This window comes from Littorina saxatilis, linkage group LG10 (genome assembly GCF_037325665.1).
Source record: "Littorina saxatilis isolate snail1 linkage group LG10, US_GU_Lsax_2.0, whole genome shotgun sequence".
Classification (NCBI taxonomy): Eukaryota; Metazoa; Mollusca; class Gastropoda; order Littorinimorpha; family Littorinidae; genus Littorina; species Littorina saxatilis.
In genome coordinates, this window is record NC_090254.1 from 21,435,429 (window position 1) to 21,463,031 (window position 27,603).

The following is a 27,603-nucleotide window of genomic DNA, read 5'->3' on the forward strand; positions in this document are numbered from 1 at the left end:
TGATCAATCAGAATAATGTAGGCAGGGATGTCGTTAGGCGTCGGACATATAACGATGAAAATCCCCAAATGTCCGATTCACATTGTCGCATGTCGGTCAGATGTCCTATCGTTTTAGCCTGAGCGTGGTCATTGTCCGATATGTACTCCATTCCTTCGGACAGCGCGATATTCGTTAATTTTCATTTCAAGATACAAATCTTCTAAAAGACCGAACGCTCTCGTGTTCAGCTGACACTGAAGTTGTCAGTGCCGTATGATCTTTTCTTTTGTTGGGAATTCCCGAACCGTCTGGTGCAGCCACAGAGTCTGAGATGCAGCGCACTGATCTAAACTGACTAGTGCCAAAGAAACTACAATGGGAAGAAGGATAACTTCCTCATTGGGCATGCTTAGAAATGAGAATGGCTAAATATGAGTTATTCCCCTTTGCTGCATGCTGACCAGACTGTCTCCTGCTTTGTTATGACTAGTACAGTCGATCTTTCTCATGTTGTGACTTGCTTTATTTTCACATTTTCGGTATTTAAAACAGCAAACACACACACACACACACACACACACACACACACACACACACACACACATACACTGAAGAAGTTTCCATTCTGATTCGGTTATTTTATTTGGTGCTATATGTTTGCTTCACATTGTTTCTTTTTTTTACATTGCTTGAGGTATCCCCATTCGCTAAACACATCCATAATGCATGCATGGCTCATTCGAAAGAGGGCAACTGAACAACTGATGCCCAATAGCAATAAATACTGAACAACTGAACAATAAATAGCAATAAAATGATGACAGTGCCAAGTTTTTAAGTACAAAGTGAAATCATGTGACTGGACAAAGGCACAATTACAAAATACAAATAAAAAAATCGTGGCCCATTTTAAATTAAGTTCTCAGCTCATGGGGAAGCATAAGATGACCCTAGAAACCGAAATTAGGAGACCTCCCGCCCCCAGGGCAGACTACAACAAAAAAAGGGGGGGGGGGGGGGGGGGTAATTTGTGAAAAAGTATAAAAGGAATCAAAAACTGTATACATGTATTTAGTTAATACCCCAAAAAGTTGTATAGTATATACAATGTCAGACCCTAAAGAAAGTTTGTTAGTCATTGCTTAGGCAAAACAAAGCAAAATAGTCTGTTTACGGTATCCCGACCAACCCTATTATTTTTTCCCCGCCAACCCTAGACCTTTTTTTTGGCATTTGGAGAAAAAGAAAAAGAAAAAAAATCAATTTTGTTCCTGTTTTTTTGCAAAATAATTTAAAAAGATGGTTATAAAAAAAAAATTAAGAAAAGCCGACCTACCGACCCTCTTTTTGTGTGCCTATGTTACTGTAAACAGACCAAAAGGTACATCAAAAACAACACACCAGGGATGCTACTCTCCCCTTAAAAATAGCCATGGGTCATAGGTGTGACGTTTGAATCTTTTAGCTAAATAAAACCATAGGCAATTGATCGGAAATATCAGGAAAAATCTTACAAGTTTATTATTTGTTTGCTTGGACCAATCCTCTTGCCGAAGTGTTTTACAGTAAAAATTGATTTTACGTCAAAAGTATCACAGGAATATCGAATGTTGAGGTAAGGCTGGGATAGCCAAGTTCAAGAATAACGGAAGGTGACTGTTGAATCTTTTTGAAAATGTATAAAAATATAGATGGTAGGCAATTCAAAATTAAAAAAAGGACTCTCGGAGCATGGACTTTTGAGTCAAAAATTAAAGAAGGCTCTATGAGCCGAAGTACATGTTTTGTCTCTTTTTTTTTATTTTGAATTCCCTACGATCTATATTTTGATACAATTTTGGACCCTCTTTGTACGGAGAGAGTTGGCAATTGTTAATCACATTCTCTCATCTCATCGACTCTCCTTCGGCTCCTTGGTAACATGCGTTCCGTCTCTGCCAGGAATGGACACAGCAGCAGATAACCGGTAAATATGTAACAGGCATAAATGGCAAAATAGCTCGCCTCGCCTGATAATATATGAGACAACTGTTCTATTACAAAGTCTTTCTTGGGAGGCTTGGCTAATTTACTCGCTCGTTTTACACGGGGTTCCATCGTTTTCTTTTCTAATCGGAAAACCTTGCTCCTCAGTTTGTTGACCTTCTGCCGAAGTTCCGCTTCACGAGGGGATGGGGAGGATGACGACTTTGATGCTTTACATCCTATGTCCTCCAGGATCGCCTGAATGTCATCTAAAAAAGAAAACACACACACAAAACACACATAAAATAACATAACCATAACAAGTTACAACCTGGAAGAAATTAAAACATGTGTAATTCAATCACAAAATGAAAATAAACAATAGCGTAGGAAGGCAGGCCAGAAATGAAGTGTATTAGCAACTATGGATTCGATGTGGAACAATGATGGAATTGACCTTGTTTGGTACTGAATGGGTGAGGCCATTAGAACTGTACCCACGGAATACGCGCTATATAAGCTTTATATTGATTGATTGATTGATTGATTAGGACAACAGTACCAGGTAAACTCCTCACACACCATGCCTCTTTCTTTCTTTCTTTATTTGGTGTTTAACGTCGTTTTCAACCACGAAGCTTATATCGCGACGGGGAAAGGGGGGGGGGGGGGGGGGGGGGAGATGGGAATAGAGCCACTTAATTGTTTCTTGTCAAACCATGCCTCTAACAGGATATGTTTCCCATCTTTACGTGTGGGAACTACAGGTACAATTTCATCCATCCATGCATCCGCCCTATACAGCTTCTTCTTCTTCTGCGTTCGTGGGCTGAAACTCCCACGTGCACTCATTTATTTGCACAAGTGGAATTTTATGTGTATGACCGTTTTTACCCCGCCATTTAGGCAGCCATACGCCGCTTTCGGAGGAAGCATGCGGGGTATTTTTGTGTTTCTAAAACCCACCGAACTCTGACATGGATTACAGGATCTTTTTCGTGCGTATTTGGTCTTGTGCTTGCGTGTACACATGAAGGGGGATAAGTCACTAGCAGGTCTGCACATAAGTTGACCTGGGAGATCGGAAACATCTCCACACTTAACCCACCAGGCGGCCGCGACCGGGATTCGAACCCTCGACCTTCCGAGTTAATAGACCGACGTCTTACCACCCCGCCCCAGCGCCCGTCACCCTATACAGCGATTATCAACTATGTAATGGATGGGTTTAAACATTTTTTGATGTCAGGGTGTTCTTCATGGTTAAAAATCTCTTACCTGGTTGAACAATTTGTGTATCAGGCGACAGGTCGGTGCTGGCTTCATTTGTAGCTACCCTTTGCGATGGTGGCTTCCTCCCACTAGCAACCTGCAAATTGCACAGCTCTTTAACTGACAAACTCACAACCAACACCCAGTCACAATGAAACATTTCTCCCAATTTCATGGCATTGGTCTTAGGCCACACACAAAAAGTGTATGTTTCTGGTAAGGCAAAACAAAAAATAATCTGTTTACGGTATCCGGACCGACCCTATTTTTTTCCCACCGGCCCTAGACTTTTTGGGGGCATTAAAAAATAAAATTAAAATATTCAGATGGCTAAAATTCAAAACTAAAAAGCCGACCTACCGACGCTATTTTTGGGGGGCCTATGTTACCTTAAACAGACTTTTTTGTGACCTAACATGACTAAAGGTGGAGATTTTTTTTCTAACCTTTTTTTTTAAAACCATCTTTTAAACTATTTTGTTGAAAAACAGGAAAACAATTGATTTTCGAATACCCCTTTTATTTTTGAAAATGCAAAACAAAAAAAAATGTCTAGGGTCGTCGGGAAAACATAGGTAGGGTCAGGTGACCAGAAACATACAACTTTTTTGTTGTTGACGCCGACCCTATACCTTTTTTGCCATTTGGGGCTGTTTTTTTGCAAAATAAGTTCATCATATCATCATAATCAGGACGTCGATCCAAAATAAGTAACTTTTTTTTGTTGGCCTTATCATTTTTTTGCGCTAAATGCAAACAGGCATTATTTGATGGGAACAATGCTGTTGTTTTCAATTCTTACATCAGCCTCAAACTTGTCATTACTCAACCTGCATTTAATAGTGTGCTTCTTTGGTTTGCAAAAACCTAAAACCAATAAATAAATAACCTTCGGTGGTGGATTGGGCACTGCAAACAATGTCGGGACAGCATTCCACACAAGTGATCCTCTCTGCAGGATTGTTTTACTGGTTGGCCTCAAAGTGATCAATACAAAGCTTGAGACCTTGAACAGCAGCTGGCTGCAGCTTTTCAAAGTCCTCTCGCCTTGTGAATTGCATCCATATTCTGCACCTAGTTTGACAATAAAAACAACAATGTTATTGTTAAACTAAGCAAAAAGGAAAGACAAAGAAAGCTAAATCAGATCTTCAGTCTAAATCTAACGCTCTGCCTGAACGCAAAACGGATGAGTGATGTACCTTTGTACTGTAGTTTTCCCGTAAGCAAGGTTTGATAAAGGTTTCGGCAAATATGCCCACGGGTTTGTCATCAAGTGTAAACTGTTGTTTTGTACTGACTGCTGACTCACACTCACAGTCAGTCGTAAGTACTCGCTGACGCTGTAGTCTACTGAGTGAGTTGACTCGAGCCATTGCATTCTCATTCTGAAGAAGGTAAACCTGATGAAATAATCACTGCACAACCCACCTTTTTTCTTCTGTAGGGAACTTGTGGAAAGTTTTCCCGAAGCAGCTCTGTTTGTAACGGGCGTTCTTGCAACAAAAAGCCGAGCACAATTATTTACCACCACCTCGCACACGATCGGTACCTACGCGATCCGCCATTTTGTTTTCGCCGCCAGCATGTGACTAGGGACGATAACCCACAAACACTTTTTCGCATTTTCTTCGCAAGTTCCACGTCTTCCTTTTGTACAGTGTTTGCTAGTGCATGCTACAGGAGTACGGGAGACAACTCCAACTGACTAAATTTGTCGTCTGCTTTTGTTTTCGATACGAGACGATTATTTAGCTTGAACACCTGCAACGGCTTGTAATTTCCGTGGTTGTATGAGAGAAAGGGGGAATGTACGTTCTGGGTTACTGATTCCGACAGACCCGGCATTGGTTCAAAACAACCTTACTTTACTGTATTTTTTTTTTGTATGGATTTATGCAGTATTTTTCTGATTTTGTCGCATGTTTCATTTTAGTAAAAGTTTAGTCCAGAAGCCTATTTTGCGTTAATATTTAGGGTCTGTCGGAATCGGTGAGCCAGAACGTACATTCCCCCTTTCTCTCTACACCGTATTCAGCTACACCCCGGACACAACCTCATCGACTGAGATATTTCAACACGTGCTCTTAGCGCGCAGCGCTGAACCGATTTTGGTTTTTCTCTTCATTTCACCATTCCCAGTAACTCTTCCTTATCTTCTCCAGTGTTTTGCGTTTATCTCCCTTCCTTCGTGTGGCTTCAATCCATATTGCCGTTACTACGTTACTATTTTTAGAATGTCACTGCGCTGTCCAGAACGCTTCCCTTGCACCCGTAAATTGTTCTTACTGTCAAAGTGAAAAGGTCGAATCAATTTATAGCCACGCGAAAAATACACTGTCACCTATCTCTATATATTTATAGATATAGATATACATATATATATATACGGCTTCTGTGTGTGTGTGTGTGTGTTTGTGTGTTTGTGTGTGTGTGTGGGCAACACCTGTGGATTGTAGAGTTCTGTTTGTGATGTGGTCCGGCGGCATTGGTGTGGGTCTGAAATGTTCAGGCCTTCCTTCCAGAAGCCATTACAGTTATTCTCAATCCCGTTTGAGTGGACTACGCCTTCAAAGGTGATTGTGGTGTTTCGGCACTCGATTACATTTGGCGTCGTCGACAGCGATGGGACTCGACATGAGATATTTCAACACGTGCTCTCAGCGCGCAGCGCTGAACCGATTTGGGTTTTTCTCTTTATCTTCTCCAGTGTTTTCAGTGTTTATCTCCCTTCCTTCGTGTGGCATCAATCCATATTCCCATTACTACGTTACTATTTTTAGAATGTCACTGCGCTGTCCAGAACGCTCCCCTTGCACCCGGAAGTTGTTCTTACTGTCAAAGTGAAAAGGTCGAATCAATTTATAGCCACGCGAAAAATACACTGTCACCTATCTCTATATATTTATAGATATAGATATACATATATATATATATATATATATATATATATACGGCTTCTCTGTGTGTGTCACAGTGAGTGTGTTTGTGTGTGTGTGTGGGCAACACCTGTGGATTGTAGAGTTCTGTTTGTGATGTGGTCTGGCGGCATTGGTGTGTGACAGAATATTCAGGCCTTCCTTCCAGAAGCCATAACAGTTATTCTCAATCCCGTTTGAGTGGACTTCGGCTTCAAATATGATTGTGGTGTTTCGGCACTCGGTTACATTTGGCCACGCTGTCTGTCTCTGTCTCGCGATTCACCCCGGCGAAGCCGGGTATTCCTCTAGTCTATATATATAAATATATAGAGATAGATGACAGTGGATTTTTCGATAAATAGATTCGACCTTTGCACTTTTACAGTGAGGACAACTTACGGGTACATGCAAGGAAAGCCGCGTTCTGGACAGTGCAGTGACCTTCTAAAAATAGTAACGGGAATATGGATTGACGCCACACAAAGGAAGGGAGATAAACGCGCAAAACACTGGAGAAGATAAGGAAGAGTTACTTGGAATGGATGTAGTGGATCTACAGAAAAACCAAAATCGGTTCAGCGGTGCGCGCTGAGAGCACGTGTTGAAAATTCTCATCGACCAGGTTGTGTCCGCGGTCTAGCTGAATATGCCCACCAAATTTGCCGGGAAGAAGTTAAGCCGAATACCCGCACCGAGTATGTAACCGAGTGCCGAAACACCACAATCACCTTTGAAGGCGAAGTCCACTCAAACGGGATTGAGAATTTTAGAGCTTATTTCTAAGCCCTGTAATAACTGTTATGGCTTCTCAAAGGAAGGCCCGAACATACAGACACACCAAAGCCGCCAGACCACATCACAAACAGAACTCTACAGTCCACAGGTGTTGCCCACACACACACACACACACACACACACACACACACACACACACACACTCACTCACACACACAGAAGCCGTATATATTTATGTATATCTATATCTATAAATATATAGAGATAGCTGACAATGTATTTTTCGCGTGGCTATAAATTGATTCGACCTTTGCACTTTTACAGTGAGGACAACTTACGGGTGCAAGGAAAGCGTTCTGGACAGTGCAGTGACATTCTAAAAATAGTAACGTAGTAACAGGAATATGGATTAACGCCACACGAAGGAAGGGAGATAAACGCAAAACACTGGAGAAGATAAGAAAGAGTTAGTGGGAATGGATCTGGGAAGATGAACAGAAAAACCAAAATCGGTTCAGCGCTGCGCGCTGAGAGCACGTGTTGAAAATTCTCATCGACCAGGTTGTGTCCGGGGTGTACCTGATTATGCCCACCAAATTTGAAGCAGATCCATCGAGAACTTTGGCCGTGCATCGCGAACACACACACACACACACAGACACAAGTCGTATATATATATATATAGATATATAGATGGTTCCCCTCTGGATATTGTATGCATTTCTGAGAGGGACTTGTTATATAGAAAAGTTATTTAAAATACATTTAGAAATAGTATTGATAACCAAGTACATTTAAAGTAGAAACATTAATATAAAAAGCAGAAAAAAAGAAAAGAAAAAAAGATCAATGAAGAGGGATACTGCTCCCCGCAAAAAAAATTTTAATAAGTTCAACATAATCATTTATTCTTCTCCTAACATTCAGGCCAACAAAGTCATTTGTCATAGGGAGTCATTCGATTCCAAGACACAGCTTTGAACCATTCAAAAATCAACAGCAATAACGCCGTTAGTACAACAGCGTGCTCAACGTTCGCATTTTTGGCTCACGTAAGTGTAGCCTATGCGATGCTAACTTTTGTCTGTCTGTGCGTGCGTGCGTGCGTGCGTGCGTGCGTGCGTGCGTGCGTGCGTATGTATGTATGTCTGTGGTAGAAACTTTAACATTTGAAGACGTCACAACATTTGAAGACGTCATATTATGACGTAAGAGGGTTAGACGTCACGCGAAGGAATTACTGAAAGTCTCGGTCATTGTTATTTTTAGCGGGCCGAGACTAGTTTTTTCTTCGAAATCGGCCATTCAGATCTAGATCTAGTGTCTCGCTTTCTTGCACAGTGTCACCTATGCCGCTTACTGTGTGTGTGTGTGTGTGTGTGTGTGTGTATGTGTGACGAAGTGATTGAGTTTGTGTTACTGTTTGTCGATTTCTTACGTGAGCCTTGAGGGCTTCGCCGCTTGTTGAACTCGCGATGAGATTTGTTTCTTGTGGTCGCGGCAAGCTTACCGTTAACAAACACATGCGTACTAGTTAGGATTCCCCCAATTTTCGCGATCTTGACCGAATACTCTCGAAGTCAACACTCCGGCGTTCATGCATAGTGAACAGTTGGAAAGTCAAACTTCGAGAGTTTCCACTTCCGAAAGAGGCCTCTACTTCCAGTGTTGCTGACTTCCTGCTCATGCATACTGGCCCTGGTATGGCCTTCGTGAAGGCTCGGACAGAGTCTTCAGGGGTCTCTAACCGTGTTTCCGCGGCTATTTCTTAAAATCCGAGAACAGGCTGAACTAGCATGGGGAGATGTCAAGAAAATAGGGTGAATGCAACCAGCAGCAGTGCTCCCTTTGGTGCCAAGAAATATGTTGTCGCAAAGGCAGTATACACAGGTGCGTTTTCATGTTACAGCATAAGCCCTGGAATACCCGTGTTTGGACGGTGTTTATGTCAAGCCTCGAATATTTTCGAGCATTAGTGGTGGACACAGCAGTCAGACGTGACTGTATGCCTGTCCTCAAGAGTCAGAGTGTGTAAATACCTTGATCTAGCGACGAAAGATGCACAACATTTTTTAGGGCTTCTTGTTATTTGAACTTGGCAGGGGTTGGGTCACCTGGTTAAACACCCGGGGTCGGCCCGCTATTGCGCGGGGCCGCTATTGCGCGAATCTTTAGGGTTAGAGTTAGGGTTAGGGCTAGGGTTAGGGTTAGGGTTAGATTCGCGCAATAGCGGCCCCGCGCAATAGCGGCCCCGCGCAATAGCGGCCCAGCCCCAAACACCCGAACAGACGACAGTTGTTTAGTTTCAGATTGGAACTAATTAACCCAGGTTTCGTCACCACTGACGATATTCTAAATTGATTTGGACAAGCCATTGCTGATTTTTTCAAGTATTGTCAGGCAACACTCTGCCCTACCCCTCTTTTTCCCGTCACTAGGTTCATGTGGTACCCAACCGGCTTGCCGGGGCCATTAAATAGAGCTTAAACAATGACCACGAGTTGATTACTGGAAAATAAACCACGAGTGGGTATTTGCAGCCGCTTGGTAATTCACGAGTGTGCGGAGCACACGAGTGAATTACCAAGCGGCTGCAAATACCCACGAGTGGTTTATTTTCCAGTAATCAACGAGTTGTCATTGTTTAAGCTATTTATACAACGAACAACACGGGTCGAACATGCAGTCATGCAGACGACATTTTGTAGGCAATTTCATTTCAGCCTGATCACTCAGAGTGTCAAATGCGCGTCATTCAAATGGTCCCTATTCTTTTACTTTATTCTTAGTCTCCGACTCGTCGGCATTATACTTGTCTCGTCTAAATATCGGACCCCATTGCTACGATTAAAACACAATAGCGTTGATATAGCTATTCTGACATTACATTCTGTGTTTAAATCATGTTTTTGTCAGCAGCAAGGACCAGAATGGTCCATGTCGTTGATTGCAGACGACGGTTCCCTTTCCGCATGAAGCCACGGAAATAACCGAACATTGAAAAACCCACGGACATGTATTAGGAGAAAACTCGGGATAACCGGATGTTTAGCATTACGTCAATATGCTGGGAATCATATGACGTCATGACGTATCATGCTTGCCTACGTAGATTGTATACATGTTCGAAAGTCTGACTGTTGTGAATTCGCGTGGTGAAGACTGCGGTAAATCTGTAGATGATAAGAGAACAAGGATTGTCTCAGAAGAAACGACTAAATGTTTCAGACCGGTAACTTCATTTCAACATTGCACTATATAATGGACGTTCTATGTGACAGGAGAGTTTGCTGATTTTGTGTTAAACATTGGAGAGATCGTCTGCTAGAATCAGAGATAGGTCGCTTCAGATTGCAGCTTCTGGAAATTTGCAAGGTTTGTTGCCTGTTAAAGAACTGGATTTTACACGTAATGTATGTCATGTACAGTAAGCAACAACAAAAACACACACAAAGCAAATGGCATCGTCTGTCGACTAGTTATACACGTCAGCCATTGTTGTTACAGTTTTGAGTCAACATTGTACGTATTCTTCCGCAACAGGGTCCAATCGTCTGGGTTTCAAATGTTCTAAAAATAAAGTAGATGTGTACTGCCGGGCAGTACATACCCCAAGCAAAGTCGTCCATCTGTGTGTACATGATTCTCTCTCTCTCTCTCTCTCTCTCTCTCTCTCTCTCTCTCTCTCTCTCTCTCTCTCTCTCTCTGTGTCTTAAAATGTGTCATCGATGACGTGTTTTCATACTTGCTAATGCGGCAGGCTAATCATGACGTCAAATTGAAACTTCTTGAAGTCTCTCAGAAAGGGACATGAAAACCATGTGGGGGTTACTGGTTTGGGCTGAAAAAAACCCAACTCCACCTAAAATTCAAGCGCCTATGGGGCTGAATTATGCAGCATAAATTGTGAAACATCAGGATATCTCACACTTTCAATTCTGCCATCATGTCAAATCTGACAACAAACCTACCCACAAAATGTCATAAATATCGGTGTAGAATTGAGACTTAACGGTTTTTAACTGCCAAAAATAAGTTTTTTTGACTGGAATAGTTTGTCTTGAAATTCAGTTTGGGACAACGGACCCACCCACTAAATTTCATAAAGATAGGTGAAAATTTAAATGTAACGGTTTTTAACTGCCAAAATTATGTTTTTCTTCTGGAAAAGTATGGAGTGAAAATCAGTTGGGGACAACGAACCTACCCACAAAATTTCATAAATATCGATGAAGAATTGAGATTTAACGGTTTTTAACTGCCAAAAATAAGGTTTTTTGTCTGGAAAAGTATGTCTTAAAATTCAGTTTGGGACAACGGACCCACCTACTAAATTTCATAAAGATAGGTGAAGAATTGAAATTTAACGTTTTTTAACTGCCAAAATTATGTCTTTCTTCTGGAAAAGTATAGAGTGAAAATCAGTTGGGGACAACGAACCTACCCACAAAATTTCATAAATATCGGTGAAGAATTGAAATTTAACGGTTTTTAACTGCCAAAATTATGTTTTTCTTCTGGAAAAGTATGGAGTGAAAATAAGTTGGGGACAACAAACCTACCTTTAAAATTTCATAAGAATCAGTGAAGAAATAGGATTTAACGATTTTTTAACGGCCTTTAAATCATTGGTGATGTCATCATAACCCAGTCGTTGTAGTTGTCGTCGTAGTTGTTGGTGTTGTTGTTGTCATGTTCGTTGTCGTGATTGTTGTTGTTCTCGTGTTGTTGTTTTTGTTGTTGTTGTTGTTGTTGTTGTTGTTGTTGTTGTTGTTGTTGTTGTTGTCGTCGTCGTCGTCGATGTCATTTGTTGTTGTTGTTGTTATCGTCGTCGTCGTCGTCATCGTCGTCGTTGTCAGAGGTTATTTCTAAAGATTTCATTGATAGTCTTTGTTCTCGTCACCAAGACTTGCTAAGAACAAGCTTGGAACAGCAAGAGTTCCAAGAACAAGATTAGAACAACTCATTACATCATTACCAGTACGTCATTTGTATTTAGAACACACTTTAGAAAAAAACTCTTCAGCTACAAACCAGTCACCCTCACATGTCGGAGGTGTTTGTCTAAACCACTTACTGAAATGTTTTGAGGTTTAATGACCATACACATGTTGAACCGGTGAGTGTCTTCCGCTGCTTAATTCGCAAATAACTATTTTATTAAAGTCCGCTTGAAACGCTCAAAGATGAAATTCCATGTTAAAAAGTGACAAAAGTTTCACATTTTCCCGTTGTAACAGCTTCCGATGATATTATATGAAAATTCTGATCCTCTGAGAGGATTCCCCGAAACAAAATCAGTTTGTACGCCTAATTTTAATAGAATTGTCCAAACAGTGTCGCTAATATTGTGCTAAAAGATGAATTCTAGAACAATGTTCACAGACAGACACCACTTGGCAAAAAAATTTTCAGTGCTGGGAGATGAAAAAAAAAACTACCTCGCTACGCGCGGGCTTCGCCCGCGCTCCGCTTGGATAAATTCTAGTGTTGATGATTTTTTTGCCCTCTTTATTCTTACTTCGAATAATCCACGTGTGATTTTTGGGTTTAATCAAAGTAGTTCGTTCTAATTTCTCACTTGTCTAAAAATAATCAACTAGATTTAATCCACCCCGCGGTTGCATTGCAGGAGTTGTATAAATATTTTTATACAACTCCTGCAATGCAACCGAGGGGTGGATTAAATCTAGTTGATTATTTTTAGACAAGTGAGAAATTAGAACGAACTACTTTGATTAAACCCAAAAATCACACGTGGATTATTCGAAGTAAGAATAAAGAGGGCTAAAAAATAATCAACACTAGAATTTATTTTTAGAACATTTGAAACCCAGACGATTGGACCCTGTTGCGGAAGAATACGTACAATGTTGACTCAAAACTGTAACAACAATGGCTGACGTGTATGAAGTACACGCATGTACCTCGCCAGGTTTCTTTCTGTGACAAGTCGACAGACGATGCCATTTGCTTTGTGTGTGTTTTTGTTGTTGCTTACTGTACATGACATACATTACGTGTAAAATCCAGTTCTTTAACAGGCAACAAACCTTGCAAATTTCCAGAAGCTGCAATCTGAAGCGACCTATCTCTGATTCTAGCAGACGATCTCTCCAATGTTTAAAGGACAAGTCCAAGGTTTTGAAATATCTCCAAAAGCTTGAATATCGAATGCCAAATGTTATAAACATCTCAGGAAAAATATTTTAAAAATTATTAAAAATTTTGTTGTTGTTGTAATTGAACATTTATTATTGGTGGGCTAACCAAGACAAGCCGCCTGGGGTCATGTTGTGGTCACGTGATTTTTGGTTCACTGTGACGTCGGTTCACTGTGACGTCACAGTGTTTGTTTTGGTTCAACCAGCGTGGTGTTCATGCATACATATATATGTAAAAGTGATAACTGGGTCCGGAAGAATGCCTCGTAGGTGTGCAGCCGCAAACTGCAAACAACAAGCGGCATTTCCTTCCACAGATTTCCTACCAAAAACCTAAGTTTGTTATCGAAATGGGAGATGTTTCCACAGCTAAAGCGTGCGCATTTAAAAGTGTCTGGCAAAAGCAGGTTCATTTGCAGTGAACATTTCGTGCAAACCGACTTCATCAACTTTGAGCAAAACAGGTTGGGGTTTCAACCGAAAAGAGTATTGTCGCGATTGGCAGTACCCTCCGTTCAAAGCTGCTTGAAGGTCAGTGTACTTTGATTGTAGATGTAGTAGATGTTTTTTGTTTTGATCATGCACCCACATGTGAATTGCCAATTGGTGCAGATTAGTGTGTCTTGGTCCGGCTATTACTGCTGGATTACAAAGATGATGTATTGACGTCGAAGCGCCACAGGCAACACTGTTGCATAACGGTCTGAGCTGAGCTGTGGAAAATGGGGGCTGGGCAGGAACAAGAGCGGGTGGGGGTGATAGGGGTGGGGGTGGCGCGGCAGATTAAGAGTAACACGTTGTCAGTTTTTTGTGTGGAGACATTACACAATATATGTGCCAAGCGTGGGGTAAATATGATCGCAAACTCCAAATGTACATCCATGACATTGACAGTGTTTGCTTGAATTATAATTCACTATGTATAAAATATATATTGTAAGCGTGCAGTTGTTGCTACTGAAAGACGAGAGATGTGAGAATCGTGCATGTGATTTGTCTGCATTGACTGAGACACGTAAAACCAGCTTATGTGTTGAAACTTACGCATGGATACACACATGATAATATCCATACGTCTTTCAGTGGGTATTTCAATTTTCAATGTTCTGAATAGGTCAATAGACAATACCAGACCAAGCATACTTTCAAATCAAATTATCATTAGACTAAGTGTCTTTCTTCTTTTACTTCCAGAGGAAAAGGGAACTGTCACGATTCCCAACGGCAAACGATGAGAACAAAAGGACACTCCATAACAAGCCCTGCTGTACTTGCCGCCGTCACGAAAAACCGCCAGTCACCAAAATATTTGCCTGTGCACAGACAGTCAACCCACAGCAATGTGAAAGGTGTACGTACACACACACACACACACACACACACACACACACATTGATACACACACACACACACACACACACACACACACACACACAAACACAAACACACACACACACACACACACACACACATGCGCGCTAAATATAGAATTTCTTGTTTTTATTATGAGCATGAAAGTTGCAAAGGATGAAGTGTTCTTTCTGTTTTAAAGGGTCACAAACTGATGATAAGGTACACCCAGCACCTCTTGTTCAGATGAAAAAGGTTGACTTCTGCCAGCAGACGGATCCTGAAGAACCCAAAGGAAACCGACAACCGCTAGCAGTGCATGAACATCTTTTCAAAGTTATGGAGGAAGAGCCCGTCAGCGAGTCAGACGAGGAGGAGGGAATGGTGACAGACCGAGAAAACGAGGACTGGGAACTAAGTAACCAATCCGAGGAGAGCTGTGACACAGTTATCACTGGAAGGTACAAGCTTTTGTCATGAATCTTCTGTCGCTGTTTCTTAGTTGAACATGGGGAAATGCCCAATGTCCCGTTTCACGCTTAATCACGAATTTCGCTTTTTCTCATGTACATTGTTGTAAACATTCCCACCCCCCACGAAAGAAAAACAAGTCGCGTAAGGCGAAAATACAATATTTAGTCAAGTAGCTGTCGAACTCACAGAATGAAACTGAACGCAATGCAACGCAGCAAGACCGTATACTCGTGGTCCACCGCTCACGGCATAGGCAGTGAAATTGACAAGAAGAGCGCGCGAGCGGGGTAGTGGTTACGCTATGCTGCATAGCACGCTTTTCTGTACCTCTCTTCGTTTTAACTTTCTGAGCGTGTTTTTAATCCAAACATATCATATCTATATATTTTTGGAATCAGGAACCGACAAGGAATAAGATGAAAGTGTTTTTAAATTGATTTCGAAAAAAAAATTTTGATAATAATTTTTATATATTTAATTTTCAGAGCTTGTTTTTAATCCGAATATAACATATTTATATGTTTTTGGAATCAGCAAATGATGGAGAATAAGATAAACGTAAATTTGGATCGTTTTATAAATTTTTAATTTTTTTTACAATTTTCAGATTTTTAATGACCAAAGTCATTAATTAATTTTTAAGCCACCAAGCTGAAATGCAATACCGAACCCCGGGCTTCGTCGAAGATTACTTGACCAAAATTTCAACCAATTTGGTTGAAAAATGAGGGCGTGACAGTGCCGCCTCAACTTTCACGAAAAGCCGGATATGACGTCATCAAAGACATTTATCAAAAAAATGAAAAAAAAGTTCGGGGATTTCATACCCAGGAACTCTCATGTCAAATTTCATAAAGATCGGTCCAGTAGTTTAGTCTGAATCGCTCTACACACACACACACACACACACACACAGACACACAGACACACAGACACACACACGCACATACACCACGACCCTCGTTTCGATTCCCCCTCGATGTTAAAATATTTAGTCAAAACTTGACTAAATATAAAAAAGATAAAAAGAAAGAAAAGGGAATTTATGCAACAGATCATGTCCGTATGTGATTGTGATGTATACTATTTCTATGTCGTCTGCTCCTGAAGCAGACAATGTTGTTTTGGAGCAACCCGGATGACACGGGGTGGGGTAAAACAGAGGATGATGGGTACATTATAAATATAGCCCACAATCATCCTGACTGTAAACAGTGACAGCCGAAATATTAGCTGAGTTTTTGAGGAGTAGAAAAGCGACAATAATCCCGGCGAGTATCATTGTTTTTTAAGCTTTTCTGTTTTGATATCGTACCACTATCATGGGCTTTCAATTGAAGTGAAAAACTTCATGAGAGTGGTAGTTATAGTGTGAAAAACCTTCCTGTACTACTCTGCAACAGTTCTAACCTACTTTGGAAGCGTGGGTATTTGTTCCTTCTGTCAAGATGGTTGAACGTGCTACAGTTTTGTTTGTCGGACACTCGCATGCACGAAGACTTGGGGAATTCCACAAATAACCTCTGCTTTCAGTTTCAATGATCTCTCCCTTGTGAGTATGTTTCTGAGTCATAAATTCACTATCTGATGCAAAAGTTTTGACAGACCTGAGTTTAGTGGAACTCCCACTCTATGTCCTAAAAAAGATATGTAACAAAATCAAATCTTAGAAATTAGAAAAATATATAATAGTGAGGGTAAATTTCTAAAAGTTTAACTTCAAGCAGTTCATTTAACCAAGAAAGGTAGTGAACGTTGTAACACAAGAGGGGGGGGGGTATATTTAATGTACCCGTTATACATTCATACCGATGCATATCACCACAAACAGTTATTTCTTGAGTCAAATTCATCGATTTAAGTTGTATTTCTATTTGCGGGGCACAGGCTATGCTGACCGGCTCACAGAGTATCTGATGCGGGAGTACACCAACAGCCCCAGGAACCTGGAACTAAGTTTGTGGGATCATGTGGACCATGTACCAGACCACCTGGCATCCCAGTACCATCGTCCCACCATGCAGGAAGCTGTTCAACACAGGGTCACACGATTCCCTCCAGCTGGGGGAGTTTGAACCCCACTCTTCCTCCGTCTGGGAAAGTGTCCCTGATCGTTTTCACGGCACAAGCTGGTAGAGGCACCCTGATGCTTTTGCCTAGAAAACCCCAACACCATCGCACCAGCTGCCTGTAGGCGACATATCTGTATTTCCTGCGAAAGCAAGAAAGAAACAAGTGGTGTAAAGCAATCCCAGAATAACATTGAACGCACTGCATTTTTGTCACAAATATAATATAGGCAAATATTTAAAATCTATATATCAATAACCCGTAGCAAGAAAATAGATTACAATTTCATACGAAAATCGTGTGGAGCGATTCCTTGAAAGTGATTGCTGAGATCTTCATGAAACTTTGCATCTAAAACCTTCCAGAAGATGTCTTCCTTTTTTTCGATAAATGTTAGGCGGAAACCTCCTTTTCTTCATCCATAAATATAAAGATATGACATGTTCACTTTAGAAATTTGTGTTGGAATCTGTTATGTAGGTATACTGTATGCAGGCAGTTATCGGACTATGACCAATGTCCGCCAAGTTCTATTACTGTAGGCTTTCACCAACGATCATCAGCTACACACCCATTCTAAGCAATGAGGTACATTTCCGATGTCAAAACTTAAGAAAAATGAACAAGCTCTAATCATACTGATAATTATATATACATACATACATACATACATACATACATGGGTGCGTCTCAGAAACTGAACCTTTTGTGTGTGCCATAATCAAATTAGCCCACAATTGAAACATACTGAATTTTAAATCATGATATTGGTATTTTTGAGAAGTAAAATGAATAAAGAAATAGTACAAACAAAACTGAGTATTTTGCATGATTATTATGAAGGTTGTTTTGCGAAAGAAATGATTGGATGCGTGAAAAATGGAGGTCTGATCTGTGACATGAACCATCAACTAGTTTTGCACCTCACTACAAGAATCGTTTAGAATGTCCAAGGACTGCTATTCTTGTTATGTGTGTTTGGTTTAAGTGTACTTGACAGTTGAAATGCTATTTTGTCCACAGAATTGTTTTTTTAAACGAAATTAATCGCTTGAAAGTTTGCCATCACTGTCGTAACATAGGTTTCCACACGCGTGCAACAGCAACAAGTCCTAAATTTGAACTTTAGAATTTGCATATTCATCTTCAACACGATCTTGACATGAAAGGGCATAGAAAATCGCTAAGCTAAATGTTATTTAAGTATTATTTTCTCAAAATTGCATCTGCAAACTAAGTTGAAAGTTGTGCAATATGACATGCTTCTTCAAAATTCAGTTACGATGGTGAACGGTTTTGCAAATAATGTTCAGAGTTTTGAAGAAAGATTAGAACTATTTTGCGCGTAGTGACTTAGAGGTGCGGGTGACTACGCATGCGCAGTTACAGAGAGAAATAGTTCAGCTTCCAGCAGCGAAGAAAGATTTCGAGAATGTTTCTGAAGTCTGTGATTTTGTTACGACAGTGATCAACACCCAAGGTTCTCGAGAAAAGGTGAGTTTTTGCTGCTATGATATTCTATGAAGTGAAAAATTAGGCTAACCATTTGTTAATAATAGTTTTTCTTTCGATTTCACCTAGTCAAAACTTGACTAAATGTTTTAACATAGAGGGGGAATCGAAACGAGGGTCGTGGTGTATGTGTGTGTGTGTGTGTGTGTGTCTGTCTGTGCGTGTGTGTGTGTAGAGCGATTCAGACTAAACTACTTGACCGATCTTTATGAAATTTGACATGAGAGTTCCTGGGTATGATATCCCCGGACGTTTTTTTCTTTTTTTCGACAAATACTTTTGATGACGTCATATCCGGCTTTTTGTAAAAGTTGAGGCGGCACTGTCACACCCTCATTTTTCAATTAAATTGATTGAAATTTTTGTAAAGCAATCTTCGACGAAGGCCGGACTTCGGTATTGCATTTCAGCTTGGTGGCTTAAAAATTAATTAATGACTTTGGCCATTAAAAATCTGAAAATTGTAATAATTTTTTTTTTATATAAAACGATCCACATTTACGTTCATCTTATTTTACATCACTTCCTTATTCCAAAAACATATAAATATGTTATATTTGGATTAAAAACAAGCTCTGAAAATTAAAAATAGAAAAAATTATGATCAAAATTAAATTTCCGAAATCCATTTAAAGGAACGGTAAGTGTCAATGTTTTCTTTAATTGTAAAAGTTGTATGTTCAATGGAATGGTAAGTGTGAACAAAATAATTACTTTATTTTGTTTTTAGCCAGTGAATGTGGATGCATCAAAATCTTGATAGACATTAAACAATATCATGTTAGTGAAACTAGTACACATATTGCATCAATCTTTAGTTGAAATCGCAGGTACTTGCATGTTTCAGGTGCAAGAGATTCGACCTGATGAACTGGTGGTAACGTTCCTTCGAAGGAAACCGGAGGGGAACTACTATTGCTTTCCAGGGATCGATGATATTTCCTTAGTCCCTACATCTGATGCAACCATGATTCGTGACCCCACCTTCAATGCCAGGGGGCATTATTACACCCCCGGTATAGGGGTGTGTATAGGATTCGGTCCATGTGTTTGTTTGTTTGTTTGTGTTCGCATATAGATCTCAAGAATGAACGGACCGATCGTCACCAAACTTGGTGAACAGGTTCTATACATTCCTGAGACGGTCCTTACAAAAATTGGGACCAGTCAAACACACGGTTAGGGAGTTATTGGTGGATTAAAATTATACAAGGACTTATAGAGGGACATCTTCATGGTCAAAGGGAAATAACCATTCTCACTCAGTCACTGCCACCAACTGAGAAGGTTATTTCCCTTTGACGGGGGTGTTTTTCCTACCTCGGAGGAATTTCTTGTTTCTTTTAAAATAAATTAATTAACTGCAAGTGGCAACTGTTCTATATGTAACCAATGCCTTTGGTTTATTGTCTTAACAATTGAATGAACCACTTTTGAACATTTGCATTCTTCATGTCAAACCTTATAATACATGTCTGGTTGTTCGTTTCCGAGTTACGTCGGTGATGAACTTTTCATTAATGTTTCTCTTTTTGGGGGCAAAGTTTGCTTGATTTTGTCCAGCTTTTTTTTCTTTCTGTTCCTGTTTTAGTGTTTGGCATTTTACCTAAGAAGAATCTGGTTGCAAAATCAGCTTCATTTAGTAAAGTTTGTGGAAAAAAGCATAACCGTTTCTTTGTTACAAAAGTGATGTTTCCATGTTACATCGGTGACCATTTTGCATTCTTTTGGGATAACTTTCTAACATTTTGTCTTAGAGCAACAAATCTTTGTATATATGCTATTGTGAAGGTTAAATGTCAATAAGACTGAATGAATGCCATGTATCAACATGTTCTGATCAGGATATCATTCATTAATTTTCATTTTTGTATTGAAATTTTGACGAATGCATGGAACTTTGAAAAAAACATTATTTTGTTGTTTGCATGTAGTCATTTCATATTGAACTCTATAATGGCTTGTGATTCAACAATAATAACTGAATAAAAGTCGTTTTCAGCCTTATAAATGCAGTTTTTTTGTCTTTTATTGTTTCCATGTTACACGGGTGATTTTGCACACATGGTCCAAATAATGCTCAATATATGGCAAACTAAAGGCAATGTTATATTTTTTCTTGTTTAAACTGAAAAGGTACACCCTGAGAAGTGTGTAAATAGTATTATCAAAGTTTTCTGGGAAGATTTTACTTTTGGTGATAATGTCACAAACAGAGGACGAGATTCTGAGACGCACCCATATACATACATACATGTATACACACAAGACACACACACACACACACACACACACACACACACACACACACACACACACACACACACACACACACACACAAAATGTAAAAATGGAGTGACGGACATGACTTGTTCTGTCAGTGTTATTGGTTTTTTTGTGCAAAATGTTATTTAGGCGTCAAGATTACCTGGACCAAGGTTTCTGTCGTTAAATTTGGAAGCGATTTGTAAATCAGTCATTCAAGCCGTCAAGAACCTCTCAAACGTGCTTTGTTTGTTGTTAGCCCTGTAGTGTTGTTAAGTTCAACGATTGTGTGAGGGATTTAAGGCTGAATAATACATTTCTCAAGCTTTTAAACTCATAAATAATTTTATAAACAAAAATATTATTCAAAAACTGTTAATTGCTCTCATTTTAATATAACAGTGGTCCATAATTGAATCAATCTAGGACTGAGTAGTTGAAAGTGGATGAACCATTTATCCCAGTACATCATGACATCGTGTTAGTCCTGATTTGATTGACGCTTTAGAAGTTCTATTTGTAATGTGTCTTATAATCTCAAATAATTTACCATTCTCGTGATCCTGTTGAGTCGGTAATGATTTCGTACATCTTCTCTAGATATGCGGAAAACGGATGCCTGGTAAAGGTACATTTTCTTTGAATGGTCCCAAGATAACACAAAATACGAGTACGTGTGACAGGGCTGGTATTGTGTGAGAGGGAGGGACTTCCAAAATAAGGCAGAGATACAATGGAGGGTCATGCGTGGGGTCTGGGGGTCCATGCACCCCAGATGCTGTTTAAGTGTAGCTTTTGAGAGGGGTATTAATGTTTTGGTCTATCCTTGAAAGAAAAAACGTACATTTGCCGGATAAGGGGGGGCATGGTTCCGGAACTCAGGACCTCCACAATCCCTAGATCCAGCCTTGAGGGATACTTGTATGTGTGTGCGCGCGTGTGTGTGTATATATGTGTGTGCGCGCGAGCGTGTGCATGTGTGTGTGTGTGAGAGTTTGTGCGGGCGTGCGTGCGTGCGCGCGCTCGCGCGTGTGTGTGTGTGTGTGTGTGTGTGTCTCTCTGTGTCTGTGTGTGTCTGTGTCTGTGTCTGTGTCTGCGTCTGTCAGAGATTTGGACCGCCTGAGTCAGTTAAACCGCCATAGCGTTCTAAAGTGACACGTTAGATCGTGCAGCTAACATTGTGAGAATAATTTCAAATCGATGATTGAAACACGGATGGAAGCTAACTTCTGTTTTCTATTCAGCTCTTCAGTTCTATGGACCGCACATGGCGTGCATTTGTTCTTCTCCTCGAGTGCTGTTGTACGCTTCTCGGCCCATTCATACGCAACCTGGAACAACGCAGGCCCAGCCTGATTTCATTAACTGTCCATTTGGCAGGTCATTAAATATGCACTGGCAATTTATGCACGCAACAAACCTTTAACTTTGTAAAACTGATGTGGGAAATTGATTCATTTCGTCATTTCTTTCAACTCGGACCATCTCACCAGAGACTGATCTGTAATAGATCAATCCCAAGAACATCCTGATTCAAAATCTTGAGCGACGAAATAAAACTTACACTAATATAAAACAGTATGCTTATAGTTTTGTTAATGTGTTATCGCTTTTAGAGCATTGATTGCTAACTATGGTTCAATAGAACAAGGCTGTCTCATCAGTCGTCTGCTACAGATCTGTCGTCTGCTGCAGGATCTGTCGTTTGCTTTTGTATCTTCGGCTCAAGTTGACCAGCATGGAAATTGCCATTTTCAAAGTTGGTGATACTGTTAGAATAAAAGGTGGCGAAGAAGGTCGGATCTTGGACATCCAGAGACCACTAGGCTACATGCGTTGCCGCATAAAAACAACTCGACAGTGGTGCGCCGTTTTTCCCCAGCCAGCGACACCAGGCTTTGCGTGCGTGTGCCACTTCGAGTGCTGCGCGACCTAATTTTATGAACGAGCGAAGTTAGCACTGTAGGCATTTGAGTTCAAAGTGATCCTGGTTCGATTCCCGGCATGGGCGGTCAATGGTTTTTTGGTTAAATTCTTGTTTACTATTGTTTATTATGAACGTTTTAATGTTTTATTTTACTCTAATAATTTTATTAATTGTGTAAAATAAATAAATAATTTTTGTTGTTGTTTTTTTGTTTGTAATCCACGTGCACAAGACAAAAACTTTCATACTGGGGGAGCGAGCCAGTCTGAAGAGTACTCGGGTCCAGCGCGAGCGTTTTTTATTACCTATCTGTGTATGAGTAAAACACTACACTGGTTTTGTAGAGAATCCTATTAAAACATATCTAAGTCACGATTGTAAACAACGCTATGGACAACACAGATGACGCACGTATGAGATGTTATTAATAAGTTAGATACAATCATTAATGATTGATTTACCAAACGCACCGTTCAACCTTCATGCCAGACTGACGGTTTGATAGAGTCACCTGCCTTCTCTAGAAATACAGATCTATGTTTTCCGCTGTAGTTCAAGTCCGTGCTCTATTCAGAACTACGTTTACAAAACTGAATGTACATAAAGTACATACTCACATACACATTCCTGATACTCCAAGTGTGTTTGTTTGTTTTGTTTGTTTTGACAAGGGTTGTGTCAAAAATGTGAAACCTACATATGAAGGAGATTAGATTATATAGAGTTGTCAAAATTGGCACACATTTGCACACCTGCCTCTTGTAAGGTAATATAAAAGTCGTCATAATGCCCAGGACGTCATCAACCATTAGAATGGTCTACTTGTCGCTGCCTTAAAAAATGAAGAAACACAGTACCGAGCGGTAATAAAGTACTTTCCAAAAAAGGGGCTTTAACAGTCAAGACGTTCATGGGGATATTAGGAGTTATTCGGAAAAGGCACCATCGAATGCTATAGTTACAAAATGGACAGAAGAATTTTGACGTGAAAGACAGCCTGGAAGACGACCACCGTCGTGAAAGACCTGTATGTGCTTACAACAATAAAACCGTTTCCAAGGTGAATGATGTGGTTACGTCAGACCAACACCTGACTGGGAGGAACAAAGCCACTAAAACCGTCCTTTCACCTGCAAGTGCAGGGCTCCACGAGTACATCGACCCAATGATCTTGATAGTGGACAAACAGACATATAATTATAAGGAGAATTAATGCATCCTAAATAAATAAGAGACTTAGTTGAATGTGCGTTTGATATGTCAGCGGTTGGCCATCAAGCGTACCTCGTTACGACAACTTTACTAGAGTTGTCAGCGCCTTGAATCACCGTGTGTCCCTGTCGCTCTCTCTCGTGCTCTCTGTCTCTCTTTCAGTCTCACCGAGACCAAATCCCCACCCGCTGACTGGATTGCAAATCCACACCGGTGACACTGTGACGGTTCCCCTACGCTTTGTGTTCGGTGCCCTGACCCTTTGTGTTCGGTTCCCACTCGGTTCCCACACGCCAAAATTCGCGGACAAAACATCCATTTATGGTAGTATTACGCAATGTTGCTCTCTGAGAATGGTCTTGTTAGATCTGTGAGTGTTTACACTACATGCCTAGGTGCTGTTGGATTGAAGGTTTTTGATATTTTAGCCGTTATTAGGTAGAATGCCTTCCACTTTACTGCAAAACTGCATCATTCGTAGCATCGGCAAGAAATATCCTACCAAAAAATGCCTGCTTGGAACTGTCCGTGGTCCAGCAAAAAGTTCAACATGTCTGTAGCAGACAGCCCAAGTTTCAAGATTGTAGGGCCATCCAAACAGCCGTAATAATAAAAACAACAAAAGTAGTCAGTGAAATTGGCTGTGTTCGGTCCCCCCACACTTTTGTGACGTAGGCGTGACGGTTCCCATAATTCATTGTGTCGGTCCCCACTTTCTGTGTCGGACCCCACTTTCGACCTAATTTCTCTGTGACGGACCCCACAACCAGCCTATTTTGTGTCGGTCCCCACACCTTCTTGGATTTATGACTTGCCGGTTACTATACTTGTTCGAGCAGTGTGTGACGTAGTAAACACGTGTGCAAAAGGTCATGAGCCAAGACTGCGCGCGCGGTGGAACAATTCGGAACAGCAAAAAAAGGTTTCAAAGTATACTTTTGGGGCTTCTGTGTTCATTTTTACACATACAATTGTGGTTAATGAATTAAAAGTGTCAACGTATCAAAAGTGACCCTAAACCTTGGACTTTTCCTTTAACACAAAATCAGCAAACTCTCCTGTCACATAGAACGTCCATTATATAGTGCAATGTTGGTCTTCTCATCTACAGATTTACCGCAGTCTTCACCACGCGAATTCACAACAGAAGTCAGACTTTCGAACATACAATCTACGTAGGCAAGCATGATACGTCATGACGTCATATGATTCCCAGCATATTGACGTAATGCTAAACATCCGGTTATCCCGAGTTTTCTCCGTAATACATGTCCGTGGGTTTTTCAATGTTCGGTTATTTCCGTGGCTTCATGCGGAAAGGGAACCGTCGTCTGCAATCATGGACCATTCTGGTTCTTGCTGCTGACAAAAACATGATTTTAACACAGAATGTAATGTCAGAATAGCTATATAAACGCTATTGTGTTGTAATCGTAGCAATGGGGTCCGATATTTAAACGAGACAAGTATAATGCCGACGAGTCGGAGACTAAGAATAAAGTAAAAGAATAGGGACTATTTGAATGACGCGCATTTGACACTCTGAGTGATTAGGCTGAAATGAAATTGCCTACAAAATTTCGTCTGCATGACTGCATGTTCGACCCGTGTTGTTCGTTGTATAAATAGCTTAAACAATGACAACTCGTTGATTACTGGAAAATAAACCACTCGTGGGTATTTGCAGCCGCTTGGTAATTCACTCGTGTGCTCCGCACACTCGTGAATTACCAAGCGGCTGCAAATACCCACTCGTGGTTTATTTTCCAGTAATCAACTCGTGGTCATTGTTTAATAAGCTCTATGTGTAAGATCTTTTCAAATGCAGAGCTTTAAATGCCAATGGCATATTCTCCAGCAAGACAACTCCGTGCCTCTTCTGACTGTCGCATCCTCACCATTCCACACACCAAAACCAAAACATACGGACAACGCACTTTTACTTTCTGCGCACCCACACACTGGAATTCTCTCCCCTTTCACATCCACCACTCTCAGTCACCCCAAGCATTCAAACGAGCACTTAAAACGCACCTCTTCAAGAAATTTACCCCTGATTTTGTTTTCTCAGTCCATCAGTAGGCTACATGTAGTGTATTTGTTGTTTTAGTGATAATGTGATAATGTGTATACACATTTAGGGCTGTTTTTCAGTATTAATAACATGTTCTGTTTGATTACGGGTATTCAGCTGGTATTTCCTTGTTTTTACTACCTATTTTATTCATGTTTTTATTACTTAATTAGTGGAAGAATCTGTTGTAATGTATGTTTGATGGTGTATGCTTTTAATCAAGCGTTGCTGACTATGAATGTAGATGTAAATGCTTGTATAACTGTGTTTGAATTTTAAATGTGTCAAGCGCAAAGAGCATAATTGTAAAGTTATGATGTTGCGCTATATAAATGCTCATTTATTATTATTATTATTATTATTATTGCATCTCCCTGAATATGATCAATGATCTTCTCTTATTATCTGTTCAACAGCGACAATGTTTTCGAGGATAACGGATGAAATGAGTAGACCAGGGTGGGTATCATTTTCGAGGCTCCGTTTACCCGGTTTGAAATTGCTGTACCAGTTTTACACCACGGCTCTACAAAGAGCGTTCATCCTAAAACATTTCATCACACCTTCATGCAAATCGGCCTCTTTTAACCCTTAGTTTGTAGTTATCGGTCCGAAATCGCGAATTTGAGCTTCATGACGCAATTTCATACATTACGCGGTGAGTAACTTCCCGAGTCGACCATATAACAAGTCGCGTAAGGCGAAAATACAATATTTAGTCAAGTAGCTGCCATTTTTCAGCAAGACCGTATACTCGTAGCATCGTCAGTCCACCGCTCATGGCAAAGGCAGTGAAATTGACAAGAAGAGCGGGGTAGTAGTTGCGCTAAGAAGGATAGCACGCTTTTCTGTACCTCTCTTTGTTTTAACTTTCTGAGCGTGTTTTTAATCCAAACATATCATATCTGTATGTTTTTGGAATCAGGAACCGACAAGGAATAAGATGAAAGTGTTTTTAAATTGATTTCGACAATTTAATTTTGATAATAGTTTTTATATATTTAATTTTCAGAGCTTGTTTTTAATCCGAATATAACATATTTATATGTTTTTGGAATCAGCAAATGATGGAGAATAAGATAAACGTAAATTTGGATCGTTTTATAAATTTTTATTTTTTTTTACAATTTTCAGATTTTTAATGACCAAAGTCATTAATTAATTTTTAAGCCACCAAGCTGAAATGCAATACCGAACCCCGGGCTTTGTCGAAGATTACTTGACCAAAATTTCAACCAATTTGGTTGAAAAATGAGGGCGTGACAGTGCCGCCTCAACTTTCACGAAAAGCCGGATATGACATCATCAAAGACATTTATCAAAAAAATGAAAACAACGTTCGGGGATTTCATACCCAGGAACTCTCATGTCACATTTCATAAAGATCGGTCCAGTAGTTTAGTCTGAATCGCTCTACACACACACACACAGACAGACAGACAGACAGACACACACACACACACACACACACACACACACACACACACACACACACACATACACCACGACCCTCGTCTCGATTCCCCCCTCTACGTTAAAATATTTAGTCAAAACTTGACTAAATATAAAAACGACATAACTTGACTCTGGAACTTCATTTTTTGTGTCAAGCCTCACAATAGTCTATTATTTGACGGCATGATTTTGTTTTTAATGCCATATTGCCAGGAGCCTGTATTC

General features: G+C 40.3%; 1 protein-coding gene and 1 long non-coding RNA gene across 3 annotated transcripts; one reads left to right on the top strand and one right to left on the bottom strand.

Annotated features, from left to right (window-relative positions):
• Positions 1-605: 605 nt before the first annotated feature.
• Positions 606-25,130, bottom strand: LOC138978398 (uncharacterized). The gene is made up of 4 exons (XR_011459674.1): positions 25,014-25,130; positions 4,109-4,886; positions 3,226-3,316; positions 606-2,216 (listed from the first exon to the last, which is right to left on the bottom strand). It is a non-coding gene; the product is annotated as an uncharacterized lncRNA (long non-coding RNA).
• LOC138978397 (uncharacterized) lies at positions 13,333-17,849 on the top strand. Of its 2 annotated transcripts, XM_070351129.1 has the most exons (4): positions 13,333-13,570; positions 14,234-14,390; positions 14,592-14,850; positions 16,751-17,849. In XM_070351129.1, the coding sequence occupies exons 1-4, from the start codon at positions 13,397-13,399 to the stop codon at positions 16,758-16,760; spliced, it is 600 nt and encodes a 199-aa protein (XP_070207230.1). In that variant the 5' UTR covers positions 13,333-13,396; the 3' UTR covers positions 16,761-17,849. The 2 variants fall into 2 exon arrangements, 1 of the variants encoding a protein (XP_070207230.1); XR_011459673.1 differs by lacking the exon at positions 13,333-13,570 and having other exon boundaries at positions 13,908-14,390; positions 14,663-14,850.
• Positions 25,131-27,603: the final 2,473 nt, after the last annotated feature.

Excerpts from the sequence above, each read along its gene's own strand:
- LOC138978397 (XM_070351129.1), top strand. The coding sequence starts at position 13,397 with ATGTTTCCACAGCTAAAGCGTGCGCATTTAAAAGTGTCTGGCAAAAGC. Across the intron at positions 13,571-14,233 it reads CCGTTCAAAGCTGCTTGAAG|AGGAAAAGGGAACTGTCACG; the intron begins GTCAGTGTACTT and ends TTTTACTTCCAG. Across the intron at positions 14,391-14,591 it reads CCCACAGCAATGTGAAAGGT|GGTCACAAACTGATGATAAG; the intron begins GTACGTACACAC and ends TCTGTTTTAAAG.